Below are 20,589 nucleotides of genomic sequence, written 5' to 3' on the forward strand. Positions count from 1 at the left end.
AACTTAAATTTAAATATTTTAAGTATTTAAATATTTTAAATATAATTTGAATTTAAATTTAAAAATTCAGGATCGTTTTGAAAGATAAAAACAAGTCCATTTTATAAAGCACAATTCCATTTTCAAAAGAATCATGTTCACATGTTTCATCATTTTTCTATGAATAGACACAAAATACAATAATACTACATACTATGTTGTTAAATGAACAGCACCAACACTCTTCCATGTCAATAAATACAGCTCATAACATTTTAATGACTGCATATTATTTTATAGCATGGATATACCATTCATTTAAATTCTCACTTTCAATTTTTGTATTATATGTAATATCACAGATTTTTATATGTACATATATCTTAGCAAATACTTTTTAATGAACTTAAAAATACATATGTAATTTACTGTGTACCAGGCACTGTTCCAAAAACCTTAGCAGTATTAACTTATTTAATCTTCACAACAGCTCTATGAGGTACCTATGACTCTTGCTTCAATTTTACAGATGAAGAAACTGAGGCACAGTGGAAGTGGAAGATCCTGGTGTATAACTCAGGCAAACTAGCTCTAGGATTTGTGCTCTTACCCACTGTAGTAAGTTATCTTCATGTATTTATCTCTCAATATTATGTGACCAGTGATTAGTGGTTATTTCTCTCTCAATATTATGCCTCAACTTTAGTTACTATATGAAATTCCTTAAACTCTTATGTCTATTGTCAATTTTCCCACGAGAAAATTTAAACTAATTTTCATTCTCTCCAGGAATCCATTACCAGAATAACATTAGATATTAACAAACTTTTAATTTTTGTTTTACTGACAGGAGCAAAGGCTATGTTATTCCATTTTAATTTGTACTTATTCGTTTACTGGTAAAGTGGAGTATTCTTTGACACATCTATTAGTCATTTTAGATGGACGCCGTATTGATGCAAATAAGTGCTTAAAAGAGTTTGGTTTTGCAACCACTTAAAAGATTTAGGACAATCTTATGTATATTTAAACTTCTCAAACTTGTATGTACTGAAACCATAGGCCAACCATTTATCTGACAATTCACAAGAGATTAATAAGACTTAGTCTTGAAATAACAAAAAATAAGATTACTAAAGTAATAGTATGCTATTCTCAAGCTTTTTAAATAACAGTGAGCCAGAATTATCTTTAAAGGGCTGCCATACTATGTATCATTTAAATTTACAAACGAAAGTACTCCATGAGCAGAGGTCCTGCTTCTGATTTGAATATTCACCATTATCTCTTATTCTATTCCAGCAATGTTCAAGAGAAATATAAAGCAAGATACATATGCAATTTAAAATTTTCTGGTAGCCACTTTAAAAAGAGGAAAGACACAAGAAAAATTAATTTTAATAAAACTATCATTTGAACATGTAATCAATATAAAAATTAAATGAGATATTTTACTTTTTTGTGTGTGTTAAGCCTTTGAAATCCAGTGTGTGTTTTACAATCACTGCACATATCAATTCAGACTAGCCACATTTCCTATAATCAACAGCTATGTGTGATCAAACTACTGTATTAGATGGCACAGCAAGAGCCTTTTTCACCTAGGGCATCCCCCTCCCCTTTTAAACCTTTAAACTAGCTCTTTGGGGTATTAAAAAGATGTTCATAGGTCAGAAAGGACAGGTGGTTCTGGGAAACTGTATGATCTTATTAGTGCTATTTGTATATTTTTTATCTATTTTGACTCTACTCAGGATTGTTGAGACAATAATTTGCAGCATCATTCTTATTTTGCAGTATTATCTGATTCAAAATCTATCTACAATCTTTGGCATTACTTTAAGACCTCCTGTTGACAAACACTGTGTTCTGGTCCTAGGTATGTTCCTAATCAGGTGTGCGGACTTGAGCAACCCAAGCTGCCTGTTCTTCATCTCTATAGGAAACAGATAGTGCAGGCAACCAATGAACTAGGCTTTCAGCCCTACAATTCTGTCAGGGCTCATGTCCTGTCTCGCTGATGATGAGCTGGGTGATGGTGGGAAAGTCAATGAAGCTTTCATTTCCCCTGTTTGTCAAATGGAGGTAAGACTCACCTAGTAGAGCTGTTGTTAGGGGTAAATTACATACTGTTTACTCCGTACTGAACTTCAGTTACATTTAACAATTATTAAATGTAAATTCCCTTATCTACAAAATGAGGATTGGATTTGAACCAGAATGCTCGCCAAGATTCCTTCCACTTAAAATACTCAATAATTCAGTGAAATGTATTAAACCTTGGCCTGTGGATAACAGAAGTAAATCTAAAGAGAACTCACCCCCTTCAACTGCCACCACAGGGGAGGTTAGGTTAGTTTTGTTTCCCTAATGGCTGTACAAAGACTGCCTGGGTAGAGGGCAGGACCAGGAGTCCCTGCAGCAGGCCTAACTGGGAAGAGTACTTCTTAGAGGCAGTAGAGTCAGGGGTGACGGGCAACATGTGTAACAACGGGTAAACCATGAACACCAACCAATCACAACAGTTGTTGCAACTAATCAAAAGGAAGGGCAGTTTACATGGAACTGCCACACTGGTATCTCCCAGTGAGTATGGACACTGGCAACGAGGCAGATTGTAGGGAAGAGTTTGAGCTCTGATGACTTACTTAATGTGCAATCTTGGGTAAATAACTTAAAATTACAACTCTGGCCATGTGCATAATAAATACTTGTGTAATAAGGACCTTGTACATGAATCGGTTGTGACTCTAGTGAAAGCCAAATGAAGTAATGTCAACTAAAACACAGTAGGTACATAATAAAAGCCAAAGCCTAGTCTAGTCTTCTGTTTGACCTCAGTGGGCATGAAGGGCAGATGTCAATCTTGGAACAGGATTCTGGGAAGCAAGCCATGTTGGGGCCTCTTCCCTTGCGCTTTTTATGTTGACAATGCTTGGAAACCCAGAAAGGAAGGAAATACGTTTCTAACTGCCAGCGACTCCACCAAAAATAATTTTTAAATGTTCAGCTAATCAATGCTAATTAAATAGCTATCATATAAAAAGGCATTTAAAAATAATTAATTTTATATTTTCTTAGGCTTACATGTATCACAATTCCCCAAATATGTATAATTAAAATACATTCAAGACATAATTTGGTGTAGAATCCCATCTTATATCTTATATAATTTTTGTATCTTAACAATTTTCTTCATTTTCTTATGAGAATTTTTATATCATTGTACTACCTGTAGGTTCATGTTTGCCTCATATTTTTTAAGTACCTAATTAAAAATCACCTATCAAATTCTGTTAAAATGACACTCTGGATATACAGATCTCTGTGTGAAAGAAAAAAATGCTTCCAATTCTCAGCAGATGGTCCATTTATCTCAGGCAATATTAAATATAACAATATTTTAGTACTGAAATTATATAGAAAACTTTTAGGATAATTTTTAACAAAGTTACAGGAGTATTAGTATAATTTCACATCAAAATTAAGATAAAGGAACACACTCTTGGGAGAAAATTGTAATCCAGTTCATCACCACTATTAAGTTTTATAAATGAATTGGTAGACATATTTTTAAACATACTGTCCTCTAAATTAGTTTCTAATTCAGATAATTCACTCTGTGAATGTTTTAAAAATCTTAACCTATCACATAAAAATCATGTGAAAGTATATTATTCCCAGGATTCAGGATGCCAAAGCAAGAATGGTGATAAGGAGGGAATGGCCAGGATTATGTGAGTGGGAGAGATGCTCTTGCATCAGTATATTAGTTTCCTGTTGCTGCTGTGACAAATTACCACAAAGTTAATAACTTAAGACAAAATAAATTTATTATCTTACCTACCATCTGAAAGAAAGAACTATAAATGGGCTTCAATGGACTAAAATCAAGGTGTTAGCATGACTGCATTCCTTTCTGGAGGTTCTAGAAGAATCTGTTATCTTGCCTTTTCCAGCTGCTAGAAGCTACCCACATTCCTTGATTTGTGAGGCCCCCTTGCATCTTCAAAGCCAGCAATAGGCAGTTGAGTCTTTTTCACAATCCTCACTTCGACTCTGCCTCAATCATCACATCTCCTCCTCTGAATCTCCTGGCTTCCTCTTTTGCTTTAAAAGCCCCTTGTAATTACCTTGGGCCCAACAGATAATCCAGGATAATCTCCCCATCTCAAGATCCTTAATTTACTCATATCTGCAAAGTTTCTTTCTCACGGGTTCAAGGGATTAGGACGTGGAAATCTTTGGGGGACCATTATTCTGCTACCACATCAGATAGTGTTATTACTTCCTCATCTATATTATCTTAGACCTAACTGGTCATACTTATTTTCTTCCAAGTAGTCATTATATCAATGATTCAGGAATTGAGTCTTCAAATATCATTTATTTGGCTTCTCTGACCTTGAGAGAACAATCTTTCTGATGTCAGTTCCCACTTTTAGTGGCAGCCCCACTCCCACCCCCACCCTCTGCCCCAGGACTCCCATCAGGTTCTTATCTTTCTGTGAGCAAAATGGGAAGGACAGGATCACCAGGAACATGGGTAGAGTGTTCACCCATTTCTTTCTCTCCAGGGCTGCTGAATCAGTCATGGCAGCCACAAGGAAGCAGAATTCACATAGAAAACCCAGACTAACCACAAGAATACTCCATGCAGCCAAGGAACATTCTGCACAGGCAATAATTAGCTCTGGTATACCCTGGAACCTCATAATTTTGGGGTTTAGAGGCCAGTTCCAGTGAATGCATTACAAATGGAGATTGTGTTCTGGAAATACACCTGGCCTTCTCTAACTATTTAATGCATCTTCTCTTCTCCTTAGACCCTAAGTGGGGTCTAATCCTGTGTAAGCCATAAGGCCACAGAAAAGTGTTGCTCATAATCACGAATATCTACAATAATGTCACGTGAGCAGGTGACACAGAAGTTGCTCTGAAACAGCACAAGTTTCCCTTTTGAAATTGCTTTCATATATTGTGCTATAATATACTGAAGAACCTAAACAGTGGTATTTTTTGGTCATTTGAGGTTATACACAATTTTTAGAAGAAGTAAAACATCTCTAAGTATCAAGCCCAGTAAACTAGTTAAAAATAAACTGAGTTTTGGGACAGAATCTAACTGTGGCATGAAAAAGATGGTACTCATTTTATCCTGTGGCTTTAAGGACAGTTCCAAAAGGAGTTTAAGATACCATTTGAACAACTGTGGCATCATTTGGAAAAAAGGAATAAACATCCCTGGGTGATTACATTGAAGGACAGCACTCACATAGGTATGGGAATTTGGGTTTATTAAGAACTGCCATTTTAATGTTTCTGCTACTCTGCTCCATATGAATTAATTTTTATATTTTTGAGCTTGTGGTTTCAGTCTAAGATGACTTAAATATGATAAGTAAAATTTTTATCAACCATTTGATTGACTAAGACGTTACCAGGCATGTCTGACTTTATAGCATTTCATAAAATGTGCAAGGCAGCTATACTCAACACAGCAAGAATCTGGATAAATGTCCTCTCTAGTTCCCAACTTTTGCCCAAAATTTGATCACATAAGAATTTAATTAGATAAATGATATAACACGTTGCTAATCATTTAATGTAAAAGCACAAAGGGCATTTCTAGAATATGCAATTTTCTTTCTGAAATAAATAACAAACCCGAGATTTTAAATTCCAACATTATGGTCCTCTAGTTATATGGCTCATGTATACTGAGGCTGCAATTTTAAACAGGTTGGAAATCCCCTGAGAACTTGGAAAAATAAAAAATAAAATTGCCAGCTGCTGGTTAAATTGTAAAATCCCAACAGAAAAGATTGGCTTTTCAGGATAGCAACAGTTGACATGGAACTAACAGAATGTATAATTGTATCCAAAGAAAGAATGTCAGAATGCTTGGTGGATCAACAGGATTGGGGAAAAGAGGTTATTCATCAGTTAAAACACCAAACCTAAGAGGCAGAGGCTAACCTTGGCATTGCACTGACTAGGAGAATGGGGCTGCAGAACAGACTGTGGGACAGGTTTATCTCTGCTGTGGTCAGATCATCTCAGCCTCAGACCATTAAACATTCAAGTTGTTCAACTAACTCCTTTTAACTAAATCCATAATAAATAAGGAGTGAATGACCAGAAGTATTCTGTGTCTTTTTGTATCCTCAGTGATTATAATTAGCATTATGGAATTAAAAATTCTTTCTGATATAACAGTTTTAAAAATTATACGTACACCTGCGAGATGAATCTGTTCTCAATGCACCTACTGGACGTGTTTCTAGGACTGAAACACTAAACTATTACTACCATCTAAGGCTGAACAAATACCAAGTGAAAGCAGCTCAAGGCCTGGGGGAGTTGAAGATTCACAGGGGAGCAGCTCACATGGGGCAAAATGATATAAGCTGAATTGAAAAGTAAGGGAAGGCAAGAGGAGGGTTAATAGAGGGAAAAGGAGAGATTTTATGAGGTCAAAGAACAGGTGTTACAGGTGTAACTGAGTAATTCAGACTCTAATTCCTTTCCAACAGTTTGGACCCTACAGAAATGTGTGAGAAAACATAGGAACAACTATTTGTACAGCCTTCTCCGAATTCAATTAATTCAGTAGGAACCCAGCTAATTTACTTAAAGACTGAAGTTTGACAAATTAAAGGCCAAGGTGTTTGAAGCCTGGGAATAGATTCACTGCCCTCAAGAACATCTCTTAATGTGAAGTGAGTAGATAAATCGAATGCCCTTTATCAGTCATTTCCTATTAAATTAGTAAAGAAGGAATAAGTAATGCCATCACTTGTGTAGGTTATAACCTCTAGAAAGGTAATTATCTAAATAAGAGCCTCAGTAAACACTGAAAGGAAAAAAGACCTCAGCAAATTTCAGAGTAGTGCTTGGTATAGATCTGAGAAATCTCATCACAGATCCACATGACAAAAAGTAGTCTTTTAGAAGATTTTTATTTCATTTCACTGTGATCATATGTGGTATATTTAAATCATGGGAGGAGACTGGATATAAATACACTGCTAATAATGGCCTCTCAAGCAGGAAGAATGTAATCCCTTTTCCAATAACTCAATCTACCGTTTAATTATCATATAAAGCAGCAAAAATAATTTACTTGGGGAGTGGCTTACAGTTATATAGCAAGATTCTTCTAGGAATATTTTTTTCCTAAAATGTTCTAGGTGCCATATTAACATATTAAATATTTTTGAATGTACTGGAAAGTTACCAGCAAAGAGTGGCTCAAAAGCATATGTCTAGCCTTTCAGTATAGCTTTGGTCCACTTTCTTAAGTCAACAATTCTGCAAACAAGTGGTAATAGAAAAAATAGACAATTGATGGGTTTTGCTCAACCTGTTTCAAAGAAAATCACATTTGTTTGGACTTGGTTCAAGAGATTCAGTCAAAGCAAAAGCTTTCTGGTGATAACACTCTTCTGGAATAAGATCATCAACACATACACACACGATATTTAAGCTTCTAAAGCAGGATGAAGCCTCTGTACGATGTCTTCCTGCCTTAGGAGCCTGACTACTCTGTAAAAAGCCAGAAATAACTAAAACTACCATTATCTTTATAAACAGATGGCTAAAGTGCAATCTTTATTTCTAGGAGAATAAAATGCTCACAGGTACTCTAAATTTCTCTGATTCCATTAACTACTTCCCAGTGTTTTAAAGGTTTTGTCATTTCAGCTTTTAATAGGTCTAATGCTATGAATCTCAGTTTATTTTTCTGGAAACTTTCATATTTATATACTTCAGTTTAAAAAACTTCATTATTAGAAATGCTATTTTTTTCCAACAGCATTGTCATGTTATAAAAGTATTAATAAAATGGTTTTCTGGGAACTCAATTTGTCTATCAAATATATCCTATGTGCAAAGTGCTTCTGTAAGCACTGTGAAGCACACTACGGTGCTGAATGATCTCCACTTTTTATACTTAATTCCTGTTTTAAAACAAGATAAAGTATGAGTAATCAATGTAAAAATGCTTTATATTTTATAAAACTCTACAAAAATAAAAGGAATTCGTCCTTTTGTTAAATATGGATCCATACAGATATATAAATGAACAAATATAATATCTTAATTGATTGGAAGATATAAGATTGTTAATATGGCCATTCCTCTTGAGGTGATCTATGAATTTAATGCAATTTAAATCAAAATCCCAGCAGGCTTTTTTGAAGAAACTGACAAGTTAATTCTAAAATTTATATAAAAGTACAAAAGGTATAGAATAAAATATATTTAGAATAAATTACATAATTTCAACCCTTACTATATAGCAAAGGTAATCAAGGCACCCTGGTATTGGTGTAAAGATAAAGAGATTAAAGACACAGAATAGACACAACCAAGGCACCAAGTCAATTCAATGGAAAAATCAGTCTTTCCAACAAATGGTGCTGAAATAACTGAATCTCCCTATGGAAAAAATAAATCTCAACCTGCACCTCGTGATACATACGAAAATTGATTTAAGAAGGATCATAAACCTAAATGTAAAAGACAGAAATATGAGATTTTTAGAGGAAAAATAAGACAATATATTTGTGACATTGGGCCAGGCAAAGACCTTTTAGGACATTAGAAACACTGACTCTAAAAGAAAAATATCGATAAAATGCACTTCATCAAAATCAGTAAGTTCTACATCAAAAGACACCATTAAGAAATGAGTATTAAGCCACAGACTAGGAAAAATATTTGCAATATGTATCTGGCAAAGTACTCATATTCAGGATATATACAGAACCAGTACAAATCAGCTTTAAAATACCCAAAGAACAGCAACAAAAAGTAGTATTTGCAAAAGATTGGACACTTCACAAAAGATACATGAATGTCAAGAAACTCATCTGTCCTCAAATCCTTAGTCATTAATAAACACAAATTAAAAATACAGTGAGATACCATTTCATATCAACTAGAATAGCTACAATCAAAAGACTAATACAGTTGACCATTGAACAACAGGGTTTTAAACTGTGGGTCAGTTTTACGTGGAGGGTTAGTGACCCTAACCCCTTCATTGTTCATCAACTGTAGAACAAATTTTGGTGACCATATGGGAACAATTGGACCCCTCATAAATAGCTGCTGGGAGAGGAAAATGACACAATCACTCTGGAGATCTGTTGAATAGGTTTTCATCAAGTTAACATATATGTATCTATGACTCAGCAATTACATTCCTAGGTATTCATCCAAGAGAAATGAAATCATATGTTTATGGAAAAAAAACCTTCCATAAGATTTTTCAGATTACCCTTATGCATAATAGCTAAAAAAAACAGGAAACAACCCAATTGTCCATCAACTAGAGAACAAATAAACAAATTGTGCTATATTTATATGAAATAGTATTCAAGAATAAAGAGGAATGCACTCATGATATGTGCAATAACAAAGATAAATAAACTCATCATGTTGACTGAATGATGCCAGACTAAAATTCTCTCTCTCTCTCCCCATACTAACAATGGTATGAAGTCCAAAAACAGACTAAGTTAATCTATGGTGACAGAAATTAAAAAAACAGGTGTTGGAGAGAGGATGCGTAAGGATGGAATTTGGCTGGATATAGCATGGGAGAATTTTCTAGGACTATGGAAATATTCTATTTCGTGTTTTAGTTAGTGATTAAATGGGCACATACAATTTTGAAAATTCATTGAACTAGACACTTAAGATTGTTATGGATTTTTCCAGCTTCTGCAAGTGCTTTCGGGTCGTCGACCCAGCGCCACTTGCTCTGTAGCGGCCGGAGAGGTACTCTGGGGAAGTAGGTACCTCCTGCTGGGTTCCTGGCCGACCCACTTCTGTCGGCTCCGAGGCGGGAAGCGCCTTTTCCACAGGATATCAATGCAAGCCTGAATAAGAAAAAGAATTTCTCCCTCCTAAGCCATGACATATCAGTTGTACAGAAATACCATTTTGGGAAACAGTCTTCAGGAGAGCCTCGATGAGCTTATACAGTCTCAACAGATTATCCCCCAACTTGCCCTTCAAGTTCTACTTCAGTTTGATAAGGCTATAAATTCATCGTTGGCACAGAGGGTCAGGAACAGAGTCAATTTCAGGGGCTCTCTAAATACATACAGATTCTGCGATAATGTGTGGACTTTTGTATTGAATGATGTTGAATTCAGAGAGGTGACAGAACGTATTAAAGTGGATAAAGTGAAAATTGTAGCCTGTGATGGTAAAAATACTGGCTCCAATACTACAGAATGAATAGGAAAAAAATGGCTTTTTAATGCCATCCTGTTATTGTTCATCACTTTTTGAAGAGAAGCATAGAAGAGACTTTTTTAAAAATTTATTCTAGCATTGCAGAAACGACTACACTGTGCCGTACTGTCAGAGAATTCCAGTAGAAAGAAGCTTATAATTCTGTACCTTGTTACATTACCTTATTATACAGCATGAAGAAACAGAACTTTTTAAAATGACAAATCAAACATTGTGGCCTTCCTAAGACCATTCTTTAATAAATTCATTTTAAAACTCAAAATAAAAGATTGTTATGGTGTTTTGCATATCAAAAAATTTATAGTACCCTTTTGTTACTACAAATATATCAGCAGTTTTCATAAACCTAAAAAACCAACAGTGACCATTCCAACATAAGACTAATAACCTAAATTGGAAGTCACAAATAATCTGGTTACACAAGAGTTTTCTGTGTGTTGTTCCATAGCAGCAGTTTGAGTAACACCTTACAATAACAAGCTTATATAGATACATAACAAAATGAACTTAACAGTAGGATATATATATAAGCCAACTTCCCAAAGGAGCAATAATGTCAAAAGAACCAATTTTTAACTATAAACATGTATTAGTAGGTTTCCTGGAGTGGTTTCCACTTAATTTCTGGACTATCAGTTTTAAAGGCACATATCAGTAATATCTTTTTGCCTTACTACACACCTTGATTATTACTCCAACAAAAGAAACAACAGTGTTTAAGTTCCTGGAGTGCAACCAAAGTATTCATCAATTCATTTTACTTTAATTTCTTTTTGTAGGAGTCAGGGAACCAGCGAACCATCTGAATAAGCTCTAAATTGTTAAACTGTATCTTCCTCATAGTCAGTTTTACCTACAATTTCTAGAATCAAAAAAAAAAAAAAAAAAAAGAAAAAAAGAAAAGGTTGATCCAAGCTACACTGTTCTGGAGTGATGGTTTACATTCCTCATATTGCCAAATGACCTAAATATTAAGTTTTCTATAATGCAGTTACTTTTTTAAATGCATACTTTCAGACTGATATACTGACATAAAAGAGCCCAAGAAGTCACTGTTAAACTTTGCATGCTTCAGCGGTCTCTGATTCTAGGCTTTGCTCCTAATAATTGCTTTCACAAACAATTGATCCTGGAAGAATTCTTTATGCCTCTTATTATCCCAAAATCAATTGACTTATTAATTTATAACATATTCCCAGTTAAAGTTAAACCAGCAGTCTGAAACCACCAACCCTAGATGGGTTTACTATGCAGCTGCTCTCAGTAATAACATTTTAAATATTTCAAGGTACTCGAACTATGGGGAACACAAAACTAAAAAAATAATCTCTTTAAAATAATCAAGAAATGTTAATTCAAATTGATCTATACCGCTTCCCAAAGAATATACAGAAATTATTTTTAGCAGTAATTTTGCTTATATTTTTGTTTTCCTGTTTGTAAAGTTGACTTCTGAATACATTTTATTTTTAAAGCAATCACCAGGTGAACTCTGTTACTAACTAAAGAGGTCATTTATTAAGGTATTAAGGTATTTATTCTTCCAATTTAATACTTTCCTTTACAATAAAGTATTAAAATTTTACATATATGTAGTATATATAGTATGCATTTATATTTACTGGGGGGAAATCTCAATAATGTGATTGCACTTTGGTAATAGAATCTAAGCTAATTCTTGTATTGAAAGGTATCAAGAAATTGCTAATTCAAAAATAAGTTATGGTTTATGATCCATATATAATTTTGAAATTGAGCTTTTTAGAAACAAAATAAAGCATGTTTTTCTAGAAACAATTCTATAACACTAGCTAAAATATTTTAAATAGTGTCACTGCTATTATTTTTAAGGAAATTTGTATTAAGCTATTTTTGTGGACTGGAATTGGGACAAGAAGAAGTTGAAGGTTTGGGTAGCAGGAACACAGCAAGAATGTAGCAGGAACATAGCAGGAGAGAAGATGACCCTGATTCCTTTGGAGGTGGCAATTTCATCAGGAGGGTGAGAGGATTATTTAACTTTTTAATTCTCTGCATTTGCATGAACAAAACAATTTTCTAAGCCAGCCACTCTAGATCTCAACCTAGGGTTAAAAAAGGCAGGTGAAATCAGGGACATTTGGGGATACCAGATATAAATATGCCCATTTTAACATGTAGGAGCTGTCTGATCACCACCAGTTAAGTTCTCATAATGCAGTGACTACCTACATATCAGATTTGTTATCATTTCTAGTGTGTTTATGTTCCTTTTCCAAACAATTGTAATCAGAAGTTTTCATGGCATCTGGATATGTTCAGTTAAACATACAAAAACAAATGAAGTGGGTATCATATAAAATATCAGGAATCATCACGACTTCTAATACTAGCTTACTCTATAAAGGAATAGAAAACAAAGCAAGAATTTGAAGCTACCACCAAACCAAACAATTTATAGGACAGTTTTCAGGTTCCAAAATCATTCCCAGTATATTGCTTCATTTTAATTTTGATCACTATAATAAGCCCAAAAGACAAACAGTGTAGAGGCTATTATCTCTATTTTTGCCAAATAAAGAAACCAAGAGATTAGAGTGCTCAAAGTCACGAGGCAAGTACTTGGTAGAGCCACGAGTAAGTTTTTTGAGACCTAAACTAGTCCACACTGCTACAGCAGATGAAGTTATACAAACCTGTATCTACACGTGATTATGTATAAAAACAATGGTAGGATTCTGGTCCCATGATCTTCACTCCTTGATGTTATACACGTTAAATATGTTATGTTACATGGCAAAAAGGACTTTGTAAACACAATTAAGATTACTAATTAGCTGACCTCAAAACAGGTAAATAATCCTGAATCTGTGTATTACCACTGCCCCTTCATGGAGACTCTCTTATAATACTCAAAATAATGTTTTTAACTGTGGCTTGACTTGGAAATAGTCCATGCATAATATATTTTCTTGATAAATCTCAACGATTTTAACCATGTAAATCTCATGTGGAATCCTGCTTGCTTTGGCCACGAGCTGATTTTAGTCATAAATGTTACTTTGAAAATAAGTACAAACTGACCTAGTAGTCTTATACCCTAAAATCATTAATGTCTATTTCTTAATTCATCTGAACAAACTGAGTCATTCTGTAGGAAAACATGTAGTTCTACATTAATTCTTAAAACATGTTTTATATCTATTTCTTGTATTTAATTTAAAAGTATTCCCTGAATGGAAAGTTTTTTGTTGTTGTTGTTGTTTTTCTGGCATTTTTTTCCCCCAAAGAGGGGATAGTATAAAAGTCAATTATTTAAAATGCAAACAGAATTATTTTATTTTAAAATCTTTAGCCCAACATGAACTTAATTTTTATCCATTTAGATACATAAGATATAACAGTTTTCTGAATACTAAGTACTGACCACAGAGACCACCAGTCATGAATAAGCAGATTAAAAAACCTTCATGCTGTAAACTTCCCTATATACCATATTCACAATTGAGGCCTCTAAAGCAAAATGTGAAATAAAAATAACCTAAAGTATCTTAGAAGTTTCTATTATAGCTTATAAATCAGGACACAACTCACAGTCAATATTCAGAGTAGAGAGTAAGTGCACCTAAGTGTAAAGAATATAAAGGAAGCAAAGACCTCCTGGTGAGTTAGGAGACGTTGAAGGCTATTCTACTGCAGATGATACTACAGATTGTTTATGTCCCCTCAGAATCCACATGTTGAAACCTCATCCCCAACATGATGGTATTTGGAAGTAGGGTCTTTGGGGGGTGATTAGGTCATGAGGGTGAAGGCCTCATGAGTACTGTTAGTGCCCTTACAAAAAGAGCCTCAGAGAGCTCCCTTGCCATGTTGACCACATAAGGTCACAGTGAAAAATGGCCACCTATGACCCAGGAAGTAGGCTCTTACCAGACACTGAATCTGCTGGCACATTGATCTTGGACTTTCTAGCCTCCAGTACTGTAGAAACAAATTTCTGTCTTTTATAATCCACCCAGTCTATGGTATTTTTATTATAGCAGCCCTAATGGATAAGACAGTTAAATACCCCCTGAAATACAAATAAAGCCAGAAACATAACCAAGATTCATTTAGCATAAATTCAAGAATTGCTAGACTTTGTTGATCAGCCAATTTGTCAGATCCATCCAGGTTCCCATCCCCTCCTTATACCATTCTCCTTGGGAATGTGTCTGAAGGTAACTTCCCCCTTTACAGTAATAGCCACAACCACAATTAAGAAAATAATAATACATAATGTTTATTGAGGTTTATATCGTGCCAGGATCTATAAGCACATTACATGGATTATATCTTTTAATCATTACAACAACCCTATTAGATTCCTACTGCTTTATCCATAGTCTACAAGCTAGACAAAACTGCAGAAGGCTTCAGAGCTACTGACTGTTTGATCCAGGATCCAACTCCTACTCTATCTGATTCCATTCTCTTAACAGTACATTATATTAATATACCTGTAAGTTATATCTCAGTTAAAAGACTGAAGTCTTCTTGATAAATATTGCACCAAAAAGTAAAATAGTAATTAAATGAGAAAAAAATTGATTGGTATTCCATTCATTCACAAGTTAATTTTTTATCATAATGTGTGCCAAGCATTGTGCTAAGGCACTGGAAATACTACAGTGTCATCATTATCATCATATCCATCACAGGACACAAATATTGTTCTAAGCATTTAACCTGTATTAAATCTTCACAATAATCCTAGGAGTCAGGCTGTAGTATTACATCCCCATTTTATTTATTTATTTATTTATGAAAACTAAGGTTAGTCATCTATTGAAACTGAAAACTCTTGACTCCTGAGCCTGGAAGCTTCACCTTGTTTTATGTTTACTTTTTCACTTTGTGGTTATCACACTGTATATAGATTACTGTAATATGTTTCATTTTGCATAAATATGTAACTCTTCACAAACATTTTAATGCTATATATAATGTGAATAAATTAGAAAATATTCTAATTCATTATATGATACATGCTTTATTTTCTAACAGTTTTTTAAAGTGGTGTTGGAACATACCCAACCATTTGGTTGGAGAAACAAAGGGTGATTCTTGTGAACTTAAATATGATGCCAAAAGCAGAATTCATAAAGGAAAATATGGATTCTTTTACAAAATAAATTTTTACCTTTTGCATATTAAACATAATAAATATAATATAAAGATAAATGAAACTTGAGACAACATACTTGCAACATGTAAGTCACTTCCTTAATGTTTTTGAACAGTTAGGCTTGACATAAGCACCCTACATAAAAATGAAATCCACTCCTGAAATCCCTACCCTCTCCTTTTTACCTACAAGACAATTTCCTTAGTTTATTCTCTGTTCCACTTCATTAGAATGTAAGCTCTATGTGAGCAAGAATTTCTGTCTGTTTTGTTCACCGTCTGTAATTGTAACACCCAGAACAGCTCTTGGCATCCATCTCTACTTAATAAAATGTTGTTGAATAAATTATAAAACTAGGTGGTATGATCTACTTTATGGTTAAAAACATTACTTTGAGATATTTATTTATTGAAACAAGTCTCTAAATATAGACACCAAAGTGTTACCATTACAACTTTTCTTCAATGAGTATATACTTCAGGTTAAAAAATAATTAAAACTAAAATAAAGATGAGGAAGTAACTGTCCTTCAAAAAAAAAAAAGCCAAGGTTTCTTTCTTATCACATAAGAAAGAGAAAAGCGTTAGATTTTACCATTTTTATTCTACATAATCCTTTGCCGTTGTATACCCTTTTTTAGAAAGACACGTCATCTTCAGAGCTTTCAGACTAGGAGTTAAAATCACACAATTACTGGGGTCACAAGCATACAAATTGTTTTAGAACCACTGAGGCATTTAAGAAAGGTAGAAGTATAGTTGCCCAAAGGGAAATAAAAAGCAGTTTGCAGTGACATAAAGATGGTCATTACACAAACAACTCTAAACAGAGCTGTTCCGGAGGCTCTTGGCTCCTGGGCAGACACAGTACCCAGGTGCTGTCTTTTCCCCTCTGCCAAGTCATCTGGGTTCAGCAGGTGTGACTGCGTGGTGGGAGGAGGGAAAGAAGTTAGGGTTGGAGGAAAGTTATCGCTGGTGGAGCTCATGGGAGTGATCACCAAGGCACTGGGGCAATTAGCAGATCAGAGGGCTACCTGCAGCTCCTCCACCTGACAATGAAAAACCACCAAGTGCTTTGATTTTGTTGCACATACATTTCTTGTCAACTCCTGATAGTAAAATGATAGTCTGAAGCTTACTGTCACCTTGCATATACAATTACAACTATTTTATTGTAATTTGATAATTTAAGGTAAAACCTGAATCTTGATTTTAAAGTGTTTATAAATTAAACAGAGATGAAAACAAGTTGGTAATTTATTTAGTCAGCTCTTAGAGTTTGCCTCTACTTAAGTATTTATTGCTTTCTAAAAGTGTATCACTTGTGCCATAAATCACACATCAATGCATCAGTGCAAGTAGATAAGAATTTATTAAATTAGTTAATGGGTCTGTTAAAGGAACACATTTTTTGTTTTAACCAGAGAAAGATTTATACACCAGCAGAGTTGTTTTTCATTCATGTTTTTCACTCCTTCATGCATGCAAAAACTCAGCCAACAAATATTGAGTGCCTACTGTGTACAAGGCATCATGTTTGGAGCTGGATATACCCATTAGGGAATAAAACAGATGTTCTTCTAGCCCCCATGGAGCTTGCAAGAATACATTACAAACAAGAGAGAAAATAAGATAATAAACAAGTGATTATATAAATGTGATTTTCAAAAAATGCGTAATCTCATAAAAGAACAGTAACAGAAGCTAGTGACAGGGGTATATTGTTTGTATCTATGTGTATGTTGACGCCTCAGTACTTGGAGAAGGTCATCACAAAGATTCTCTGAGGTTGTGCAGTTTAAGCTGAGGAATGATCTGGGAGCAGAAAATGGGAACATAAAGAAGGAGATAGCTAGAAATAAATAAAGAAATAGGAAAAATACAGAAATAGAGACAGATGATGGTTTCAAGAAGATAGTGAATACTTCAAAGGCCCCAAAATAAATAAATATGCAAAAAAAGGTAAGGATAAGAATTTGTACATTGTATTATTATTTAGCTGATATGTACATGATATTAATATAGCAATAAGTAGCAGAATAACAATTTACAGTGAAGAAATCAGGTTATTCTGAGATTCTGTGGGCAGAGAATACATCATACAGTAGTAATGGTCATCATTCTGAATGCAGAATGAAGAAAAATATAAAGTGAAACTCCAGTGAAGGCTAATGCAAAACAAAATTATGAAATAAAAATGACATAGATAAGTATTACTTGGTAACAGGTGGTCTGATAGAAAAAATTAACCAGCAAAGCAATAGATTAAAAATTAAGATTGTATTTGCAAAATTAAAAAGTACAGACTAATGTGTGTGGTGTTATTTTAGGGAAGCATATCCCTGGAATTCTCTGTTGAGTTTTTGGCAAGCCTGTTGCATAAATATGTAGGCTACTTGGATAGATTCCAAATGACACAACTAAAATGATGAAAGGAATGGCTTACAAGGACAGATTAAAGGAAAAATATATATGACTTTAGCATCTCAGAAACTAAAGAAGAAACATTATGGTTTACAAATATTTGAAACATGTAAATTGAGGAAAAAGAATTCTTTGTATACAAAGTTGCACAATTCCGAGCATATTCAAAAGGAAAAAAAAAAAACAAAAAACTTCCCCTAGTAATAATGTTGTTTCCCAGTAAGAACCATTTGGACAAATAATCCAAGATGGGCAAGGATTAAGGCCACCAAGCAGATATAGACATTCCCAGTAACCTAAACTCTGCAGACCTCAAAATACATAGAGGCCTATCTGAATAGGACAAAGTAGGACATCTTCCCATTACCCAGCTATGCTTTAAATTTAGAAGGGATCCTTCCTCGAATTTAAGGCTTTTCTCTGCAATTGTGCTAAAGTGAAAGGAGTCCTGGACTTGGGTCTACAAAACCTAGTTTTGAGTGTTTATCACTGGGAATATAATTATTCTGTCTATAGCTTCATCTGTCAATGGGGATAATAATAATCCACTAGGTTTTTGTGAGGTTTAAAAGAGCTGTTGCATATGAAAACATATTTTATGTGCTTGAAAGCATAGCTCTTAGTGAATATATCAATTATCATAATGAGCTCATTGTGTCAAAAGGTGTAGGATGAAGACTGTCAAAGTGCATGGTGCCTAGGACTAGGCTATTACATCTGTCTTCCTGCTCTAGAGAAAATCAGCTCTCTTCTGAGTTACTGTCTACCCTGCAGCTCTCTTAATTGGTTACCGTTTTCTCTCCCATAGCTTATAGAGATGTGGCAGGAGTCTGTCTTGTTCCTCAGTGCAACTTCCTGAACATTCTCTCCTTCCGCTCAAAAAAAACAACAGCAAAAAAACCCTACCCAATTTTAATTTCATGCCATAGATCTCTATTCCCCAATATTACCCCCCTATTATAGTTATTTCCTCATCTCTGTACCTCTCTCACTCCTTAAAGACTTCTGTTCCTGGTTCACTATCATTCTCTCTAACATTTCTCCTGGTATAATTTTTTGGGGAATTTCAATACCCACATAGATAATTTTTCCAAGTGTTTTGACTCTCCTCTTCCAATGATCTCGTCTTCTACCTGCCTTCAACCATAACTCCTATGGTCATACTCCCAAATTTATAATTATCAATATCTGTAATTATAGTATAATTACTGCAATGCCCCCATCACCTTACTCCTCATACCATCACTTTCTTTCCTGCTCATTCCCTTTTGGACCCACAACTCAACATTTCAAATTCACCAGGATTTCCAGTGGATCCTATTACCTCTTGACAGAACTCCAGTTTTCTCACGGCCAATGAGGGGAAAGGGACGTTGGAAATTACCTTAGTTTGAGACCCAAAGAAGCAAAAATGATAAAAGCATGTGGGCTGAAAAACTCACAAATGGTTGAATACATCTTGAAATGGATAACCACAAAGACCAGGTTGGTAAAGAAGAGAGATAAGAAGAACTGAAAATTAGAGCAATGACAAGAGTGGGTTTACTGGGAATGAAGGGCAAGGAGAGGTAGAAAGACAGAAAATTCTGGCAAGAAATGGAAAGTCTGAGAAATGTAAAGTACTAGTAAATGAGCAAATCATGCGATGAGAAAGTCTAATGAACAGCATTGCCAGTAGGTACCTAAGAATGGAGCTGGGAATCATTAGTGTTGGGAACTTCCAGGAAGTTTAACACCAGAAAGAATATTAAAAGGGTCACAAGTTTTTAAGGGAACAAATAATAGAGAAGAAACAAGGTTCTGAAGCCTTTGAGGAAGTTCAGGATGTTGTGATGGTTAGTAATTGGCTCCAAAGAGGAAAGGAGATGTTATAGGCTGAGGGCAGGAAAGTGTGAATGTCGTACTATGAGGCAGTTAGAATAGTTTCCGAAAAAGCAAGTAGTACACCAACTCCTCCTTCTCATCTTGCAGGTGCAAGAACTGAGAAAAAAGCACAAACTATAACTACCTAAAGCAAAGTGGTATAGCAGAAAAGAGTAAAAGATAAGCTGGAATCACAGTCAAGTTCAAACTCTGTCACTGGTTGCTTGAATTATAGGACATGTTGAATTATAATTGATGTGACTTTTTCAAACCTCAGGTTCCTTATCTGTTAAATGAGATTAAGAATGCCTTTTCTGCTTATGTTTCCTAGAATAGACATGGGAAATGCTTAAGAAATTTTAACTATTGTTTTTATTGTTATTATTATTTTAGGGGAATAAATATAATAAAGCATGTAGAGGTCCATTTCAACTATAAAATACCATACAGATGTATAGAAGAAGATATTAACAAGGTGATCTCATATGATGTAATTTTCATTATTTTGTAAAATACTTAAAGTTAATCCAGTTCTAGTTTTAAAAAATAAATATCTTGGGCTTCCCTGGTGGCACAGTGGTTGAGAATCCGCCTGCTGATGCAGGGGACACGGGTTCGTGCCCCGGTCCGCGGAGCGGCTGGGCCCGTGAGCCATGGCCGCTGAGCCTGTGCATCCGGAGCCTGTGCTCCGCAACGCGAGAGGCCACAACAGTGAGAGGCCCGCGTACCACAAAATAAATAAATAAATAAATAAATAAATAAATAAATATCTTGGTTAAATAACTCTTAAAAGAAACCAGAAGATATAATTTTCTAGCTGATATGGTTTGAGACCATTTGGTGCTTTTGTTTGGCTCAAATTTCTTAATGGGGTTACACAGAAATAAAATTAAATGAGGA

General features: G+C 34.7%; 2 protein-coding genes across 4 annotated transcripts in view; one reads left to right on the forward strand and one right to left on the reverse strand.

Moving 5' to 3' along the window:
* The window catches only part of EDIL3 (EGF like repeats and discoidin domains 3), a 439,520-nt gene that overhangs the window by 410,018 nt on the left and 8,913 nt on the right, over positions 1-20,589 (reverse strand). The gene's annotated exons all lie outside the window — the stretch shown is intronic.
* LOC102980080 (transcription initiation factor IIA subunit 2-like) lies at positions 9,798-10,333 on the forward strand. The gene has a single exon (XM_055086649.1). The coding sequence runs from the start codon at positions 9,907-9,909 to the stop codon at positions 10,234-10,236; it is 330 nt and encodes a 109-aa protein (XP_054942624.1). The 5' UTR covers positions 9,798-9,906; the 3' UTR covers positions 10,237-10,333.

This window comes from Physeter macrocephalus, chromosome 8 (genome assembly GCF_002837175.3).
Source record: "Physeter macrocephalus isolate SW-GA chromosome 8, ASM283717v5, whole genome shotgun sequence".
Classification (NCBI taxonomy): domain Eukaryota; kingdom Metazoa; phylum Chordata; class Mammalia; order Artiodactyla; family Physeteridae; genus Physeter; species Physeter macrocephalus.

Bases quoted from the DNA above. Each gene is read 5' to 3' on its own strand.
- LOC102980080 (XM_055086649.1), top strand. From the start codon at position 9,907: ATGACATATCAGTTGTACAGAAATACCATTTTGGGAAACAGTCTTCAG.